General features: G+C 41.6%; 1 protein-coding gene across 4 annotated transcripts in view; it reads right to left on the bottom strand.

Annotated features, from left to right (window-relative positions):
* LOC119917558 (VPS10 domain-containing receptor SorCS1-like) overlaps positions 1-19,532 on the bottom strand; it is a 54,478-nt gene extending 34,946 nt beyond the window's left edge. For 3 of the 4 annotated variants that reach the window (XM_038737929.1, XM_038737932.1, XM_038737930.1), the window contains exons 1-2: positions 18,609-19,532; positions 681-748 (exon numbers count right to left, since the gene is read on the bottom strand). In XM_038737929.1, coding sequence (XP_038593857.1) covers positions 681-748; positions 18,609-19,331 — 791 coding nt within the window. In that variant the 5' untranslated portion in view covers positions 19,332-19,532. The remainder of the gene's footprint in view (positions 1-680; positions 749-18,608) is intronic. The other variant, XM_038737931.1, reaches the window with a different exon arrangement.
* Positions 19,533-20,224: the final 692 nt, after the last annotated feature.

The raw sequence follows: 20,224 nt of genomic DNA on the forward strand, positions 1-20,224 counted from the left end.
AGTATAACACTACATTTAACTGTGACCTCAGTAATAAACATACATAATATATATAGATTTACATATTACAGTGTCACTAAAACAATGTCAAAAAAAACTGCTTACATAACATATAAAGTTTGTGAGGTTAAATGTCATGGCAATGCTGTTGTACTGGATTGCAATAGATTATACAGGTGTACCTTATATTGTATTGTGTTTTGTACTGTATTTGTTTTATTATTTTAGGATGCCTAACAACATCAGACAAAGGGATTGCCAATGAAAACTAGCCTGTGGCTAACTCAGTTACATTAATATTATTGATCAAAGTACATTGTCCCTTCTCAAATTAACACTTAATAAAATCAGAAAAAGAAATGTACAGTATGTTGTCCTACACACAGAAGTGAAATTATGTATGTTTCATTAGTGCAGAGAGGTCCAGCTCTCTTTTAGACCTCTTATGAACAAACTGTTGTAAAACTCCATAAGCAGGAATGCAAATTAACTCACATTAAATTAGGAAATGTGAAGTTGATGTGTTAAGTAGCTATGTTTTTTGACCTATTAAGGAGGGTTCTCTAGGACCCCAACTAGAACATTACAATTACGTCATGACATTAGAAATTCTCAAATGTATTGTTGTTTGTTTTGCTGTAGCTTCTATATAGAAGGTAATACCAGACAGAAGATCTTACCTCCATAAAGAACTCTCTGTTACTCTGCCAGAGTTGAAGTCGTAGTATTTTGTCAACATGAGGATCACCTACGAAACAGATCAAACACATCACTAGCTTCGAAGGAGTGTCTCACCAGTTTTGAGAACAGCAGCAATAAAGCATCACATAGTAAAACAAAAGAGCCGAGCCGAGGCGTCCATGCACATGTCTTTTAAACTCCCTGACAGCCTCGGCTTTATTAAAAAAACGTGATGGCTTGACAAACCCTATTTGTCGTAAAGCTATAAACCTTGTGCATTTTCTCTGAGGAAAAGCTGATCACATCTGTATGCTATAATGGTTTTAAGACCCAGTAGAGTACCAGCAAATGCTACCATGGGTAAACTATGACTAAATGAATAAATAAGTCAACACTAAAATTCATTACAGGCACAGAGAAAGAGACCTCGTAAATATCATGGACACCTTTTTGAAGAAGATCATAAAAAGTGTCATACATGGTTTACAATACGCAGGCCTTTGCTTAATACACATACATTTCAAGATGTCTTGAAAATTACCCTAGATATTAATGAATGACTCACTGTGGACATTTCTATTTGCCTCATTTCCTTAGCAAATATCAAAACCTAAATCAAAGCATATGTTTGTATAATGATGCATAAAGTGAAGTTGATGTACATTTAACTTGTAATTTCCATTTTTAATAATATTAGAAAAAATTTAAATTAGTATGATGAGTCCTTCCAAAAGATGCATTTTGAGTCATGCCGTTTTATAAAATCTCATTTGTCCTTTACACAAACAGTTGCTCACGGTGTGCCCTTCACCCTTTCCACAAAATAATCACCAAAACAATGACCTGCCTGCACTGTGCAATCATAAAATCTACAGATCATATAGCTCTCTTGGGAAGCCTCTCTGGGCATCTTGTTCAGCTTTTCATAGCTATCTTCTGATTATCAAGTTTTATGAGTGTTTGGGGTAACATTCTCGATAACAAGTAAGAACTCCATCATGTAAACAAGAAATTATAACTTTTTAAAACCTTACTCAGACAATTTTTCGAGGGTTTCGCCTAGAAAGGTCAGTCCTGCTCAGTCTCTGCTAGATAGAGTCTTTCCCCCCTTGAAACTAATTGCTTATGTGAAAGAGAATTGTGACAGATGCACACTGTGGCTCTACAAGGTCACTTGTGTACAGATGACTTCATTTAAAAACATGATTGTACATGTACTCCATCCTAAATACAGGTTATCTGATTCCCTTAATTGATATTGTTAATTCCTTTATCAATAAACAGAATCTCCAAAACCAATTAAATCTAGTAAAGAACAAACAGAAACTCCTTATTGTGTAAGCTTTTCATTATGTACAGTATATTGATTGTAACTACTGATTATTTCCTTAATTCATTGATTGGTCTATAAAACATCTAACAGTTAAAAATGCTCACCACAATTTCCCAGACGCTCTTTTATATCTTTAAATGTCTTCAAAACCCAAATATATTCTATTTACAATTATATAAAACACAGAAAAGCAGCAAATCCTCACAAATGAGAAGCTAGAAACAGGTTTTCTATTTTCCTTAAAAATGAAAATTAAATGATTATTAGAATAGTGTCTGATTAATTCACTTTCTGCTAATTCATGAATCTAATAATCGTTATACAGTAATATATTAATTTTCCTAAAAGGTCTCACATGTCCTGCACACTATAATCATTTGCGTTTCCTATTATGTGCCTTTACTGCACCATGTATCAGTTCATATATTGTGACTATTAAATCACAAACCACATTGTAACACCACAAGTTTCTAAAGAACAGTATTGCTTTAATTATTTGCTCTCTTTGTGAATGAGCTAACTACGAAAATTCTGACTCTGCTATTACTTTGTGCTGAATGTATGAAATCCTTTCTATGAGCGCTAGTTCAGAGATAATCCATGTAGCTTTTTATAACTACAGTACCAAGTGTCCAGACTGGGTTGCAGAGATTTATGGTCTTCCAATAAAATGGCCTTTTTACCTTCCAAAAGTCATACCCTCATGGACTCTGTCATACACAATAAAACATCTCCCAGCAGTTGGAAAATTATCCCCATTCTGTATGGCAATTAACTTTATGCATTTACTTGGGAAGGATCCAGGACTAGAGTCAGTTATAATTTGCATCCGCCTTATTGCTAGTAGGAAAGGTTTTCTATGTTCAAAGTGTAAGATGAATAACATACCGCTACAGTCTTTCGGTATTTGGGGGTGAGCTGACCCTTTTTAAAAAACATCAATACACCGATACAATATTCAGGTTGTAGGTTCTTCTGTGGGTAACAGGTGTTTGAAGTTCAGCATGTCACATAAGAGTTTAAATTGCTATTTGAAATCAAAGGACAGAGGCTCTTCTTTTAATGATCACACCGTACACCAGATAATGGCATGACTTACTCTCTGAAATGAAATAATAATGTATTAGCATATCTTGCCCTTTCAGGTGTCAAATTTGATGCCAGTGACCATGTAGTGCATAGCCTATTTAACTGCAGTAGCACCAGCATATCTCCAAACTGGATTACTTGACATCCAAGAGCAAGCAAATTGATTTTTCAACCTCTAATCCTTTGTAAATCTTAAACCTTGGAGGTAAATGGACTGGGATGAGTTTGATCATTATGTCAGAACGAATGGAGGCTTAATGGTGACTGAAAGAGCTTAGGGTGAGAAGATTACTGTTGCGGTATGAAGAGGAGAAGGGGTGGTGTAGAGGTATCAAGAAAGCAGGAGGGGTGATTCTGTTATTGAAAAATGAACACATGCTACAAATGAAGGAGGCGACACATTACAATTCAATCCCACTCTCACCAACCCGTAGATCCAGCCTCATCAGCTGTTGGAATTAAGTTGCCTCATCAATAAAACTGTCATCACATTTACAGCAATTAAACAGATGGATGATTCCATAAAAGCAATTGTTACAGGAGTTACTGGCTGGAATATTAATAATAAAGACAAATATGACATCTCAAAAACTGGTCATATGTCTCAGGTGTTTCCTACCCAGTGCATGATGGGATAGGCTCCAGCCCACCTTTGGCCCTGAACAGGAATAAACAAGGAAAAACACAATCAACTTAACAGTTTTTTCTTCCAGGGATAGTTTATGTTTTTAAAAGGGTCAGCTCACCCCCAAATAACGAAAGACTGTAGCGGTATCTGGCCATGCAGATACTATAGCTTTGATGTTTTCTGCTCAGGTTGTCTAAAATTTACCCAAAAAAAGTGAACAAAATTTTGTTTGTGGTACACACAGCACTGACAAAATACTTTTTGTCTTTCTTTCCAGAAACAATGTCCTGGTTACACCAGATATACCAGACTTCACTGTGAACAATTCTTTATACTGAAACTACTTGGTTTTAATAATTTGCTACTGGGCTACAGGGAGGTTTTAGAGCTGTTTTACCAAAACAGCAGCCTGCAGCATATTGGAAATGACGCTGTAAGAGTAAATAAAAACATTAAAGATGCGGGCGGTAAAACCAAAATAATGAGCTAAAAGATGCCAAAACTCTCCGCGGAGCTGAGGGGAACTGCAGAATTGGGTGATAATTCATTACTATGAGCAATACACATACAAGCAGTGATGCGATCCACTCTTAATTTAAGTACGATTGATTACAGCAGCTTTAATCATGAAGATTTGAATTTCACATTTTTATTTCATTAAGATTGTGTAATGATTATATTCAAGTTAGTGATTTCGAGTTACATTAAATGTCACAGCTAAGACAAACTAATTGGGAGGAGGAGGGTGAGAACACCTGCTTTATATTAACACCACACAAGTGTTAACAATGTGGAACAATGTGACACGAATGCCTTTCATGGAATAAAGAAAACAACTTAGCAAGCAAATTCAAAGACCCCACAGGCCTTTATAGGATAAAGTATTTAATTTGATAAAATCCCCACAATAACAGCATCATTTAATACCTTTCATAAAGAAAGAATTGTCTATTTCTGTTACATTGTTTATGGCCCTGCGACTCTCTCTGCAGTGACAAACTCCTACAGGGATTCACATCCTCATATACTTCAATAACACCTCAGTGAGACACGTAATGTACAGAGGCTTTTGTCTGCCACAACAATTTACATCACTTCATTAACAAAGGCAACATTTCCTCGTAGGCCAGATGTTGTGCTGAAGCTAGGTTGTTTGAAGTCAGAGCTGTTGGCTCCCCTATGGAGAGCAGGTCACTGCAATCATAAATTATAAAACAACAATAACACTTTACAATACAGTCACAAAAAGTAGCTGCCGAAGAACGAGCTGATAATGAATTGTTAATGAGTGGGTCCTGAATTACTGGGTTAAGCACTATATAGCAGATTATGATTAGTTACTAGAGAAAAGATTGGGAGAACCTATATCAATGAATCATTAGTTCATAAGTATCTGTGAATCGGAATAGCTTTCTTCATGAGCCGTTGCTCTGAACCAGCTGCTGAGTGGCACAAAATAGTCATCACTCAAGTGACTAGTGTCCTGATAAAACCCGATATAAGGAACATGGGGAGGAGTGAAATAAATGCTCAGAAGATTGGAGAATGTGAATGAAACTTACGTTATTAATATGACTGTACTTTTTAAAAACTTGGAAGTAAGAAGCTCAACTTAAATGTGACTAATGGCAACTCTTTGTTACTTTGTCAGACAGTAATACCGTTGATCTGATCAAGCAACCAGCATTTTATATGGACAGTGAGCAGATACTTCATGTTGCAGCTACGGCTGTTAAGCAGAACAGCAAGTGTCTGGCTTGATTGGACTCCTCGGCCCCGTGCGGAAGCAGCAGCTCGGTTGATAAGTCATCTGAAACGTCTTCCTTCTTTTTTGGGCTTCTACTCTCGCATCATTTGCTTCTTCACAATAAATGAAAGCCCAGGCTGGTTCAGCAGCTAGGCTACGGCCGCCTGCTGAGCCTGGAAGCTTCAGCGTGCATGTAGAGGGGGGTCTGATCAATGCAGGCAAGATTAGACAAAATGTTGAGCTCACTGTGCAAGGATGTTTTTTCTAAACTACTTTTAACTCTTGAGCACTTGAGCAGAAATTTGGAAATGCTGAGTGTGATGGTAGAAGATTAGTTGCATGTTGACAAACTAAAAGCTCCCTGGTCTCTTTAATAAAGTACTTCTCTGGCATAAATAAAGTAAAACAGCTGATTAGATAAATATGCTAGGGAAGGGTTTCTCTCACCCATATGTCTTATCAGGCTCAAAAACAGTGTTTGAAACTGTGTGTTTGCCAAAAGGCATCACCATAAATCAGAAAAGGAAACTTCAGTGAGTTAATCAGAGTTGTGGTTTTGAATTTGAGGCATTTCTCACAGCAGCCAGATGGTGTAACGCATACAGTATGACCGAGTAATGCAGGTGGCCATTGTAAAATGAAAGTGTCATGAAACACAACAGCAGCCAACAGCAGTGTGTATGGAGCACTGAGATACAGTGGTAATTTTAATGTTAACTGCCAAGACATTATCTTGCTTAAAAAAAAAAACAAACACAGTGAAAACAGGCAGAGTGCATGTAACAAAAATATGAACCTGCACAACATATGTTTGATTTAATCACAAAGAAGTGCAAACACAAAGGCGTGTCTGTCACAAAAAAAAGATAACAAGTGAGATCTCATTATGCATTGTTCCAGCCAAATTAACTTTATCCTGGTCTAGGATAAAATCTTTGGCTGATTTTATGGAATTTCTGCTCTAATAGACAGCATTCAGTGGAGAAGAAAGGAAACCCATGAGGGGAACACAGCTTGCTGATAAAAAAACCCACTCTGCAGGATTTCGAGGCGTTAGAGAACCTCGCCACAGGAAGGCTTGGTGGCTTGGCAGAGCTGAACTCAGCCTGCCAGTAGTTTCTGTGCAGTGCTGAGCATCAAATACCAGCCCCTCTGTTTATCCATGCAATGTAGGCAATGCCACATCCATGAATTTGTCAGGAAAGATAAATTCTTTGTCTTCCGCGGTCTTAGGTTGAGTCGCGGTGTTACAATTCTTATCATTATGTATTTCATGAATTTATTTATGTTTCTCTCACATGATGTGTGATGTTCACACTAAAACAACACTAGAGCAATCTACCCAACAGCCTGTCCATCACAGCCACCCAGGAGAGAGGAGCTGGTGGGGGTCCACGCTGACAGCCTCAGCCATAGGGTTGCCTGAGCATGTCGGCATGCTATATGCAGGAAAATACATGCAGCACTGTGTCCAGAACAGGTTGTGTTGGTATGCTGAGGAGGCAGAATGAGGATAAAATGCTGTAAAGATATTAAGGACTAAATTGAATTGAACTATTGATCATATTAAGTCTCCCATTTCTCCCCGTTGGTACAACATGGAGAGCCAGGGCTGAACAGATATGATTACTGACAAAATGGCCCTGGCTTTAACCAAATTAGATGTCTAATTAAAATTTCTGTAGTAATTGTCCCATACTGCTTTCTGCTACACCGGGGACAAGAAGACATTTCAACAAATTGACATTTTGGGACAGAATTATTCACAAATGTTTTATAAATTACTGTATATTCACTGAAAACTTCAAAGAAAGAAATATTCAAATGCATATTTGCTCCCGCAGGTTTTCCAAATTTATGCTATTTGAGCAAACATGGCTATAACCTGTTACTGACTCAAAGAGATACCAAAGGGCTGCCAATCAAATAAACAAATTACATTTTTATAGAAATGTTTGTCAAACTTGGCTCTGGTGTATTCGGGTGAAGAATATTTTTATGAATGAAAAACAACAAATTTGCCTCTATTGCAGAGTTATTGGTGATTATTGATAAATTGATATGGCCTACTTTTAGCATCCTCTTCATAGGACACATTTTTTGTATTTATGCTGCCTTCATAATGACACTGCTCGAGAAGAGCAACACCGCTCTTATGTCTCTTTTTCATTTTTGGCTTGTTTTGCTTTCCTTATATGCACAAGTTTGCAAGTGCCCCAAGCCTGTTGCACAGCATACTGTATTTTTCCTGCATTTATTTAATCATATCCTGGATTTAATATTTGACATATATTTTTATGTAAGACATATTACACATTAATGTTTTTCTTTTGAGTAAGGCCAGCTTCGTTCTCAAAATAACAACACATTTGGCATGTTTCCACACTGCTGTTGAATATAGTAGTTTAGGCAAATAACGCATTCTCACTCTGAAGAACGTCTCGGGTTATGTATGTAACCCTTGTTCCCCGAGAAGGGGAACGAGACACTGCGTCGGTGACGACACTATGGGAACGCCTCTGAGCGTGGCAGGGCTGAAATCATGAATGAAACTACTCCAATCCTATTGGCGTTGCTAGAATGGTAGCATGTGATGGCGTAACTGGAGGCGTATATAAGCACACCGGACACATTAGCTCTTTGCTAATGTTCCCTTCTCGGGGAACAAGGGCTACATATGTAACCCGAGATGTATCCCCTTCGAGGGAACTCAAACTGTGTCGGTGACGACACTATGGGATTGAGAATACCCACTATTCCACGCCGAAGCCTCCCTCTGCCCCCCCCAGCGTGCAGAAACCTGTAGGCACGACTAGGAGGAGAGCGCACGGGTGCCGGGTGCAGAAGGAAGGTCCAGACTGTAAAACCGGATGAAAGTGTGAAGAGCGGCCCAGCCAGCTGCCTCACACAAATCCTGGAGCGAAGCCCCTACGAGGAGGGCCCTAGAGGCCGCCATGCCTCGAGTAGAGTGCGCCCTTACAGCCATAGGTGAAGGTAACCCGCGCACCTATTAGGCCAGGGAAATAGTCTGAACAATCCAGTTGCTGTTTAGAAGCGGGGAGCCCAGCCTTGGGGGACCCGAAACACACCAGCAACTGGTCTGCTTTCCTCCACCGGGAGGATCTCAGAGTGTAAATACTCAGTGCTCTGACCGGGTAGAGCAGATGAAGTCTCCCGTCCTCCGCCATCACATGAGGGTGGGGATGAAACGCCTGCAGCACCGTAGACCCTGCCAACCTGGACGGAACCTTAGGGACATATCTCTCTGACCCTCCCCGGGGCAAACTCCAGGCATTGAGGAGAAACCGAAAGTCCCTGGAGATCCCCCACCCTCCTCAGAGAAGTGATAGCGAGGAAAAAGACCATCTTAAGGGTCAGGTGCTTGGCCTCAGCCGACTCCAGGGGTTCGAAGGGGGCCTCAGCCAACACTTCAAGAACAAACGCCAGGTCCCAAGTGGGAACCCTGGAACGAGTCACGGGTCTCATCCTCCGGGCTCCACGGAGGAAGCGCACGACCAGTGGAAGCCTCCCCAGAGGCCCATCCCTCAGAGGGGTGTGGAACGCCGCCACGGCAGCCACATACACCTTGAGTATGGATGGGGAAAGGCCAGCAGAGAAACGGTCCTGGAGGAACTCCAGTACCATAGTTACCGGGCAGGTAACTGGGTCCGCCACCCGTTCTCTACACCAGGTGGCAAACACATTCCACTTCAGGCCTTCTCGTGGACAGGGCTCTGGAGCTGAGCAGCGTCTCGACTGTCCCCGCCGTCAGGCCCGCCTCCAGGAACTGGGCCCCCTCAGGGGCCAGACCCACAGTCTCCACAGGGCGGGGCAAGGGTGAAAGACCTGGCCCTCCGCCTGAGACAGCAGGTCCCTGCCATGGCTGGCCCTCGAGGAGCGATATTATGTCCGAGAACCACACTCGGGCAGGCCAAAACGGGGCTACCAGCAGTAGACTGACACCGTCCTGACGGACCCACTCCAGAACCCCCGGGAGCAGAGCGACTGGGGGAAAAGCATACAGGCGCAGCCTCGACCACGTCTGCACCATGGCATCCAGCCCTAGCGGGATTGGGGGCGAGAGGGAGAACCACAGGGGACAGTGCGTAGTCTCTCGAGACGCAAACAACTCCACGTCTATGGGGCTGAACCTTTCGCATAATAACTCCACCACCTGGGGGTGGAGTCTCCATTCCCCAGGCCTCAGCCCCTGTCTCAACAGCAGGCCTGCTCCCTGATTCTGGGTCCCAGGGACGTATGTCACTCTGAGGGACAGCAGTCTCTGCTGGGACCACAGGAGGATCTGATGTGCCAGTCTGCATAACGGGCGCGAGCGCAGACCCCCCTGGTGATTCAAATAGGCCACCACCGCCGTGTTGTCGGTCCTGACAAGGACGTGGTGACCGCGGAGACCGGGCAGAAAACTCCTCAGAGCTCTGAAAACCGCCAACATTTCCAGGCAATTTATGTGCCAAGAGAAATGATGCTCCTGCCAGGAGCCTCTCGCAAAGCGGCCGTCCATGACCGCGCCCCACCCCGCGAGTGAGGCGTCTGTCGAAATAATTGTCCGGCGACATGACGCTCCCAACACGGGACCCTGGGACCGGAACCAAGGCTTCCTCCAAACTGACAGGGAACGAAGGCACCTGCTCGTAACCCGTATCAGACGGAACGAATTTCCCCTCGGGGAGAATCCCTTGGATTTTAGCCACCACTGCACCATGTGCAGCAGGCCAGACGGGATTACGCTGGACGCTGCCGCCATGAGACCCAACACCCTCTGAAAGTGTTTCACAGTGATGGTGCGGCCTAGCTTCACTCTGGTCACCGAGGACAAAATGGACCCGACGCGTGCAGGCGACAGATGGGCCCGCATCGTCGTCGAGTCCCACACCACCCCTAGGAACGTAGTCCATTGGGTGGGCGTCAGCACGCTCTTCTTCGCGTTGAGCCGCAGCCCCAAACGCTGAAGGTGGGCGATGACGACATCTCGATGCCGAACCGCTAACTCCCGAGACTGAGCCAAGATGAGCCAGTCATCGATGTAGTTTAATATGCGGATGCCCTGGAGCCTGAGCGGGGCCAGAGCTGCATCCATGCATTTGGTGAATGTGCGAGGAGAGAGTGCTAGGCCGAACGGAAGAATTTCTCGGGACCTCTTCCTCCGGACGTCTTGTGGTAGCTTTCTTCTGCGTAGTCTCAAACATGCCAGAGTGCCTGCTGAATAGAAAAAAGCTAATGTGTCCGGTGTGCCGGTGTGCTTATATACGCCTCCAGTTTCGCCGTCACACGCTACCGTTCTAGCAACACCAATAGGATTGGAGTAGTTTCATTCATGATTTCAGCCCTGCCACGCCCAGAGGCGTTCCCATAGTGTCGTCACCGACGCAGTTCGAGTTCCCTCGAAGGGGAACATTTTGTTCACTGGTACCTCACGCAAAAAAAGAGCCTGCAAGTCACAGAGGGATAAGACAGAACTTTCAAGTTCTTCAAAACACAGCAAATGAAATTTTTTTGGCAGAATATTTCAACCCTTACTTTCACTGTAGCTATTTAGTTTAATATTTGACATTAATGCTAAAAAAAACAAAACATTTTTGCACATTACTCACTGGCAGTATTTTTATTTATTATTTATTGAAATCTGCTGCATTTTTTCCATCAAGTCACAATTTACTTCACCACGTTACCTTGAATAAATCTGAAGTGTCATGTTAGAAAGTTTTAAGATAACTTTCCACTGACTGTTTTGACTGAAGAGTTTCTTACATACATTAAGCCATACTGTACACTGCCAATGCTTTTGTGCAGGCATTATCATATTATTTACTTTGAGTGTCAACTGATCTTATGAGCTACAATCATCGTTTCCTCCATAATAAAATAATTTGCTTTGTTTAATCTTTAACTGATTACTACTGTTGGTCTCAGACATACACAGGACAACAGACATGTCTAGTCTCTAGTCTCTCAGTCTAGTTCTGTAGGCTGCACAATCATGGGGAAGATTGCTGACTTGACAGCTGTCCAAAAGACGACCATTGACACCTTGTACAAGGAGGGCAAGACACAAAAGATCATTGCTAAAGAGGCTGGCCGTTCACAGAGCTCTGTGTCCAAGCACATTAATAGAGAGGCGAAGGGAAGGAAAAGATGTGGTAGAAAAAAGTGTACAAGCAATAGGGATAACCGCACCCTAGAGAGGATTGTGAAACAAAACCCATTCAAAAATGTGGGGGAGATTCACAAAGAGTGGACTGCAGCTGGAGTCAGTGCTTCAAGAACCACCACGTACAGACGTATGCAAGACATGGGTTTCAGCTGTCGCATTCCTTGTGTCTCGCAAAGACAAAAAGGACTGGACTGCTGCTGAGTGGTCCAAAGTTATATTCTCTGATGAAAGTAAATTTTGCATTTCCTTTGGAAATCAAGGTCCCAGAGTCTGGAGGAAGAGAGGAGAGGCACAGAATCCACATTGCTTGAAGTCCAGTGTAATGTTTCCACAGTCAGTGATTGTTTGTGGTGCCATATCATCTGCTGGTGTTGGTCCACTGTGTTGTTTGTGGTGCCATATCATCTGCTGGTGTTGGTCCACTGTGTTTTCTGAGGTCCAAGGTCAACGCAGCCGTCTACCAGGAAGTTTTAGAGCACTTCATGCTTCCTGCAGCTGACCAACTTTATGGAGATGCAGATTTTATTTTCCAACAGGACTTGGCACCTGCACACAGTGCCAAAGCTACCAGTACCTGGTTTAAGGACCATTGTATCCCTGTTCTTAATTGTCCAGCAAACTCGCCTGACCATAACCCTATAGAAAATCTATGGGGTATTGTGAAGAGGAAGATGAGATACGCCAGACCCAACAATGCAGAAGAGCTGAAGGCCACTATCAGACCAACCTGGGCTCTCATAAAACCTGAGCAGTGCCACAGACTGATCGACTCCATGCCACGCCGCATTGCTGCAGTAATTCAGGCAAAAGGAGCCCAAACTAAGTATTGAGTGCTGTACATGCTCATACTTTTCATGTTCATACTTTTCAGTTGGCCAACATTTCGAAAAATCCTTTTTTTTGTATTGGTCTTAAGTAATATTCTAATATTCTAAAAATTGAATTTGGAATTTTCATTAGTTGTCAGTTTTAATGATCACAATTAAATTAAATAAACATTTGAAATATATCAGTCTGTGTGTAATGAAAGAATATAATATACAAGTTTCACTTTTTGAATGGAATTACTGAAATAAATCAACTTTTTGATGATATTCTAATTATATGACCAGCACCTGTATACTGAAGAGCAAGCTGAAACTCAAGGCCAGTGAGAAGTAGACAGAGGCAATCCATCAACAAATTTTGTTAGGACAAAAAAAACTGTCTGCTGTAGGGACCTTCATTCTAGCTTCAACACAGAGGGAAAAAAAAAAAAAAGGAAAGATGGTGCCCACTTCAAACTGCTTTTGAACACAATTAGGAGAGGAGTATATTTCTCTGTCTTTCTTCAGTTAAATATCTATCATCAGTGATATCTCTTAAAAAATACAGTGTGCTGCCTGCATATTTTTTCTTCTGTGGAGAATTTTAAGTGATTAACATTATATGCATGGCATTTAAAACAGCTGAATAGAGTGGAAACAAAATACAGACAGACATGTTCAAGGTCATGAGGGGCCGGAGCCTATCCCAGCATGCACTGGGCAACAACCAGGACAGTTTGACAGTCTCAAAGGGCTAACACAGAATGACAAACATATTCACACCTTTAGGCAATTTAGACTTTCTGATTCACTTCACTTGCATGTGTTTGGAGACTAGACCACCTGAATAAAACACATACAAACACAAGGAGCGTGCAAGAGATAAAGTCTGAATGAATTAAAAACAAACATGTCATTCCTTGGTATTATTTTAAATGCAACCTACGTACCTAATCCTAAAATATGTTGTAGAATTTACTGTACATATTTTCTCACTTAAGTGGCGAGCTAACGTTACTGTCAAGCAGAGCAGAAGCTGTACAGATGAAGTCAGATTTTAACCGACCCGTGTTGCGACCCCTCGACTGATATGTACTGTGTGAGCACAGAAGCATTATGTTTTGGCCATGGTGAAAGGCCGATTTAAGATCGTTAAAAAAGTTCATTAACAAAAGCGTACAATTTCAGCATGAGTTAACACAACAAAGTCTTCTGTGTCTGCCCAGCTTAAGGCAGTTACAGTTTACAAAGTCAGAAAAACAGCCTCACTTTCACACAATTATTCCATCCAAAATGCTTCTTCACATTACTTTGTTGATGGTTTAATGTTATGATAATTTGTTCAGCATTGCTCACTAGTTTTCTCCATTTTGCAATAGCTGGTTACCAAAAGCCTAGTGTATTGATAGGGCAACAGGACATGCAAACACCCAGCACTGGACACTTACAATGCTGTCCTTTCATCCCTTCCCAGGTGATTGAACAAACGCTCACACTTCTCATGTGGCAACACCAAAAACGGTCGTTCAGACTTGGCCTCAGGTGACTAACGACCATAAGGACTGTCAGACAGCCAGGAGCACTAAAGCACCAGGTGGTACCCATCACATTGACAACGACACCACAGAGGTTAAATACTAAACTCCCAGACAGTCTGTTAGAACTGAAGAAGCCTCTTCAATGAGAGGTGAAGTCCAGTTGCCCTCGATTTTAACACTTAGAATTACACACTGAGAATTTTGCATTTTAACAGATCAATCCAGACTGATGTGATTTTTCCCCTAGCTTGTTCAAATTGTAGTTCAAATTTCAAATAAAAACTGACAAACTCAATGCAAACCCAACTAAATCAAATATACATATAAACATATCTTGTTTGCACATTTATAACCTTCACACATTTAAGCCCTTACATTTACTGCTGTAAAACTGGCTCCTGCAGGTAAACCAGTCAAGGCCATGGTAGCATGAATGCTACATTAGAGGTACTTTAGAAAATAATATTATATACTTTTATTACAATCTCTTTCATCAAAATCAAATCATTGAAACATGCTGATTAAAGCTGTGGCTCAGGAGGTAGAGCAGGTTGCTTGTTCATCCTATGGTTGGCAGTTTGATCCCAGGCAAGACATCCCATCTGAATCCCAATAGGCAAAGCAAGGGCCGTGCATGGCAGTCACACCATCGTGTGAGTGTGTGTCTGAATGGGTGAATGAGAGGTAAAATTGTGAAGTGCCTTTTCGGTAAAGGTAAAAAATCACTATATAAATGCAGTCCTTTTTACCATTTAAATTGCTGCAGTTAAATTGTTCAAATTAGAAGTGTTTTTGAGGATTCTGAAAATATCATCATGAACAGAGGTAAGTATTTTTAAATGACCTTCTGGGTTTTTCTTCACATTGCCAGTTCATTATCTTTTAAAGAAACTGATGGTTACCTCTGCAACCACATGAATCACATACAGATTGAGCACTCTTTTGCATTTTCCTTGGTTTTCATGTTGTTTGAAAAGCCAAAATGACAGTGCAGACTAGTCTTCAATATGTGGTAATTGGACAACTTATAAAAGAACATTCACCCACTAGGTTTCTGGAAAACTAAATATCAAGTCAATAACAAGCTCTGCGTGTTCAAATTGGCTGGTGTTTCGTAGGCCTAATACTAAATCAATTATCAGATTTCAGAACAAACACACCATGAAAACGTAATTTCATGTAATTTCAACGCATGTGAGGACAACTGCCTGAAGTGTCACAACAGAGCAGGACTTTCCCACAAAAACTTAGTCACATTAACAAGCCTGAGGAGATATTACGTATATGAGCACTGCACGTATTCAACAGACCCCAAACCATTTCTTATGTCTTCATTTTTGTTAGCCAGAATATCTGCTTAATTATTTTACAAACTGTCTGTCGCTCGCTCATCATTTGGCCTGTAAGATAAGGTTTATTGACATATGACTGGCTGCTAAACCTCTTTCAAATCTCTTCATACCCAGGGACTGACTGAACTGTAATTGTTGACAAGTGAAACAAAGACGTTTAAAATGGAGAAGAGAATTTGGCTAATTTAGAACTACATTACATTTATTCATTTAGCTGACGCTTGTATCAAAAGCGACTTACAGTTGCTAAGTACTGGAGCAACTAGGGGTTAAGTGTCCTGCTCAGGGACATATTGGTGGACCAAAGGCATGTGTCCTATCACACATGTTACCACTGTTCCATCACCATCACTACCTTAAATAGATTTCCAAGCACTACACCAGCTGGAAAATCCAACAAGCTTCCTTGGTGACCACCTGGTCTGCACCTACACAGAAAGAGAGGGTGCGGCACGTAGCAGAAGTGGGAATAAGTACACATTTATTCTTAGTAGGCAGAATGAATCTCTGTGCCACTAGGGGGGAAATGTTTTGAAACAGGACTAGAAAGTTTGTCATGTAAATGTAAAAAAAGATTATGCCAAATCCTGGTGATAATGAATCAAAGAGAAATATATGCTGTAATGTATAGCATGTTCTTTTCATTAAAAGGAAAATTATTTAAATCAAAGGAATAGTTTAAATTTGTTTATTCACTTTCTTGCTGAGAGTTAGATGAGAAGTATGTATGCTATATACTTAGCATGCAGCTTAGCATTTTAGCATAATGAATGGAAACCGTTAAGATGGCGAAGAATTGCATCACAGCAGAGTCAAGTCAGTCAAGACTACAGTGTCCACAACATGTAAAATGCTGCTCCAGTAATATTGAAACAAGCTCACTACCACTTGTAATAAATGTTTTGACAGCAGCCATGTTGGAAATCAGACTGTGGAACTGCTTAAATGGCAAGACAGCCTAGTACACCTATTTCTGTTTGTGTACTAACAAGATATAACATGTTTATTAGTCAATTTAGCAGTGGTATGCAGATTTTGTTACCTTTGGACAGAGTCAGGCTAGCCGTTTCCCTCTGCTTCTAATCTTAAAACTAAGCTAATCACCTGCTGGCTTTAGCTTCATTTTTACTGTGCAGACATGAGAGTGGTGGGCGTTTTCATTCGTTTGCATTTCCCCAAATGTCAAACTTTTCCTCAAGGAAGGCAATAGTTTTAAAAATCTTAACTTGACGTAAGCTCTTTGTTTTGGGTTTATTTTGATGCCCTTTTTTTGCTTTTTTATTATCTATTTGCTTTAGTTTTGCAAATGAAAAGTCAAATTTGGCATATTTATCATTACAGAAGCTGAATATTTTGGAACATTTGTTCTTTTGGATCTAGTGCTGCATTAGATGTATTTAGAGCTGCAACCATTAATCGATTAGTTGTCAACTATTATGATAATAGATTTGAGTAACATAAGTAATCTTGTAGACCAAACAACTAATCGATTAATCGAGAAAACAATCAGATTAATCGTCAATGAAAATAATCATTTGTGGCAGCCCTAGATGCATTAAATTGCAACATTGATATAACTCTCCTTGTGAAATGGTTTGTCTTGCTGAATGTGTTTTAAATCTGTTTTGTTAATACATGACTGGGAGGAAATATGATGCCATTTTGGTAGCGAGTGTCTAAGAAATATAACATTTATTTTGGTTAAGCAGAAGGAAACTGTCTTGGTCTCATGCTCTTCTTTCTACATGCTGCCTTTACATGATGTCATCCATGTGATGTCATGTCAGCTGATGACACACATTATACATATCTGTAGAGCCAAATGATACAAATGCCTTAAAGTGGCTCACAGTCTGTCTGGACTGCCCAAAGAGATTGCACTTTCCAAGAATCTTGGATCTCTGGTTCCCCAGATCAAGCCTAGGCCGTATGTATAAGTGTGTTACTCATATTTTAGTATTAAATCATACCTCCTCTTTCATCTCAGAAATATGGCCAGGATGCACTTGCCATGTCAAAAAGCTAATTCATGCTTACATTTCAAGCAGGCTAGACTACTATACATTTACTGAAAAGTCTATTTAGGGAGTACAAATGATTCAAATCCTGCTGCTTGACTCCTGATCAAACAGGGAAAATGGGAGCATATGTGTGTGGTTTTGTATGAACTTATCTTTTGGAATTGATTTGTCCCTTTGCATGTATATATAGTAGAGCTCAGAATGGCTTAAGACCAGCATACACCGCAGACCCCCTGTTGTTTTAAGCGCCTTCACATTGATTCACATCCGCCACTGTGGGTTGTTAGATGTTCGGAACCAAAGATGTTAAGAAAACTGGAAGCTCCCAAGCTGGGAAATGCCAGTTCCCCGGATATTAGGGAAGCAACCTAGTGAGCGTTTTTAAGCAAGGTTTACAAACATCTATTTCTGTTAGCTTTCAACTTGGAATGTTTATCTCTCTGTTCCTATATTTAGTATTTGATAGTATTACCATGATGCTATTTTGTTTGTCATTTTATCCTCATTTCTCTTTACTGAAACGCACTTACATTCTTTGTAGTATATGGCGTGTTATATAAGCAGATACAACTGATAATCTGCTGTATAATGGACTTCAGTTTTACCCTTCAGTAGCTTTCTTCTCACACATAAATAAATGTCTGTTAAACTTATAAGTTGTAAGAACACAGTCCATCAGTCCATCAGCAGTAGGCTATACTTAACCTTTTGCAGCATGATTCACCTCTCCTTGAGCAAGGTGGCTAAGGCTCAAGCAAGAAGGTAGATACAGGTTTACTGTTCAGATGTATGCAAGAAATAGATGCCTGTAGCCAAAGCCATTTTTTTGGACAAAAAAAGGCACAATTTGCGTGTGTGTGTGTGTGTGTGAATGAAAATGGGAGAGAAAATGACAAAAGGAGAGGACATTTAAAGTCTTTGCAGAACTTATATTATTTAGGTATATATATGCAAAGTCAGCTAATCAATAAACAATAGCATAGCTGGAGTAGGGGGAAGAGGGGGGCAGGGTGGCACGAGAGAGAGAGAGAGAGAATGAACCAAGGCAAGACAAATTCCCTCAAAGTCTGCAACCTCTCAGCAGTCACACATTTCATCTCTATTACATCTCATCTATTCGAGTCATTGTCGGTTACAAATAATGCTTTAAATTACCCAAATGAGCATGTGAGTACACGCTGACCACACTGCGTCAAACGAGATCCGTGCGTAAATCTGGTGCACATTAACGAACTACTTACGCTACTGTTTTGTCCGGACCAGTGCACCATCGCCTGGTTGTGAGCCGTGTCCCCGGCGAGTGCAAATGTCGAACTTGTGAGCTGAAACTCCTCCTGGTCCGACAACGAAGCATCCTCCCCGCGCTCGGGTCTGAATCCGGACCACGTCTCCGCGCTCCTCGCACTTCGTGTTCGTCTCCAACTGGCCACCTCTGTGTCCTCTTCCACCGTCACACCAACCGGCGCCCCATTTTCAACGTAAAATCTGTTGTTGTTTCCGTCGTTGGTGCTGTTTTCGGTTAAGTCACCATCACTTAGAGAAGGGGCGGCCGCGCCCGAAGCACTTCGAGAAAACACTTTCGGGTGGGAAAGTTTTTGCTGGCCGTTCAACGCGTCCCTCTGGAGACAACTTGTGTTATTTCCCCCCAAACGCGGTTGTACTTTGAACGAACTTTCTCCGCTCGCGGTTAATTCCGCAACGTTGTGCTTTTCGTCCCGGCCGGCGGTGGGTTTGGCTCCCGGTGACCCCTCAAATCCACCAACGAATTCTCCAGCTGGTGCCTCGCCAAAATTAGTCAAATCCAGCGCAGAGAGTTCCCGGGGGGATGCTGTGATTATCGGCAGCTGGCAGGAGGGAATGCACCTTACATCCGCTTTTGTTCCGCCCAGGATGGAAGTTAAGGTGAAGAGCCAAATCCACTCGGAGAAAATGATAAAAAGGTAGTGACCGAGGCGCATCTCCATTCTACGTTAATTCCGACTTCAGGTGTATTAAAAACATGCCATTTTCACTCTTGAGCGTTTGTCTGTCATCATCTGGTCAAGTGGAGTCCGCGAATGCACTGTGGGGAGGTGCAGCAGTGCGCGGACAAGTGTTCCCAAGAACTGATGCAAACGATGCATCAGAGGAGGAGCTGGAGGCTGAATCCTGGACGAGAGGGGAGAGGGGCCCATACCCCCGCATCCTTCTCTCAACCTGGATGAAAAAAAACACACCAACAGTGAGGGGGGTACTTTTAATTAAGTTATATTTCTGTAGAGGCGCGTGTTCCCCTCGGGGTTTATATCCTGTTTTTGATCAGCAGTGTGCCAGATACTATTCCATTATGAAATATCTGACTGGATCGACATCCTATAGGGTAATTATAAATACATATAAAGGCTATAGGTAAATATGCATAGGGTTATAACAATCTGAAAAGTAGAAGTTGGGCTCCCTGGGGAGGAGTCTAGAAACATAATTAGGTCTCTGGTAGTCTTGTGGTAGTCTGGAAATGTTCCTGACAGGGGCGTTATGAATACAATGAGGCTTTGCCTTTTCCATTAGCATGGGTCTAGATAATCAATTAAAAGGATTGCCTGTGTTCACTGTCAATTATGCCATGCAGGTAATGACTGTGTTGTGGCCCTCCCGCAGAATGGCTTGAAAATTGTTTCACTTAGGTTTTCTCGCCTGTTTTCTCCATTCAACACAGCTGAATGGAGAAAATGCATATTCACCAAATTTTAGCATGTGTTTTTTTTGTGCCCTTTCCTCAGGTTAATGGAGGGTTGTGTGAAAGAAAACAATGAGAAGGATTAAACCAGAGACCAGTGAGTAATCATTTTCTCTATCAGCCCCCTCTGGTCTCTGCTGT

The sequence above is a fragment of the Micropterus salmoides genome, unplaced genomic scaffold (genome assembly GCF_014851395.1).
Source record: "Micropterus salmoides isolate LMB-PRFRI ecotype aquatic unplaced genomic scaffold, ASM1485139v1 Ms_hic_scaffold_22, whole genome shotgun sequence".
Lineage (NCBI taxonomy): Eukaryota > Metazoa > Chordata > Actinopteri > Centrarchiformes > Centrarchidae > Micropterus > Micropterus salmoides.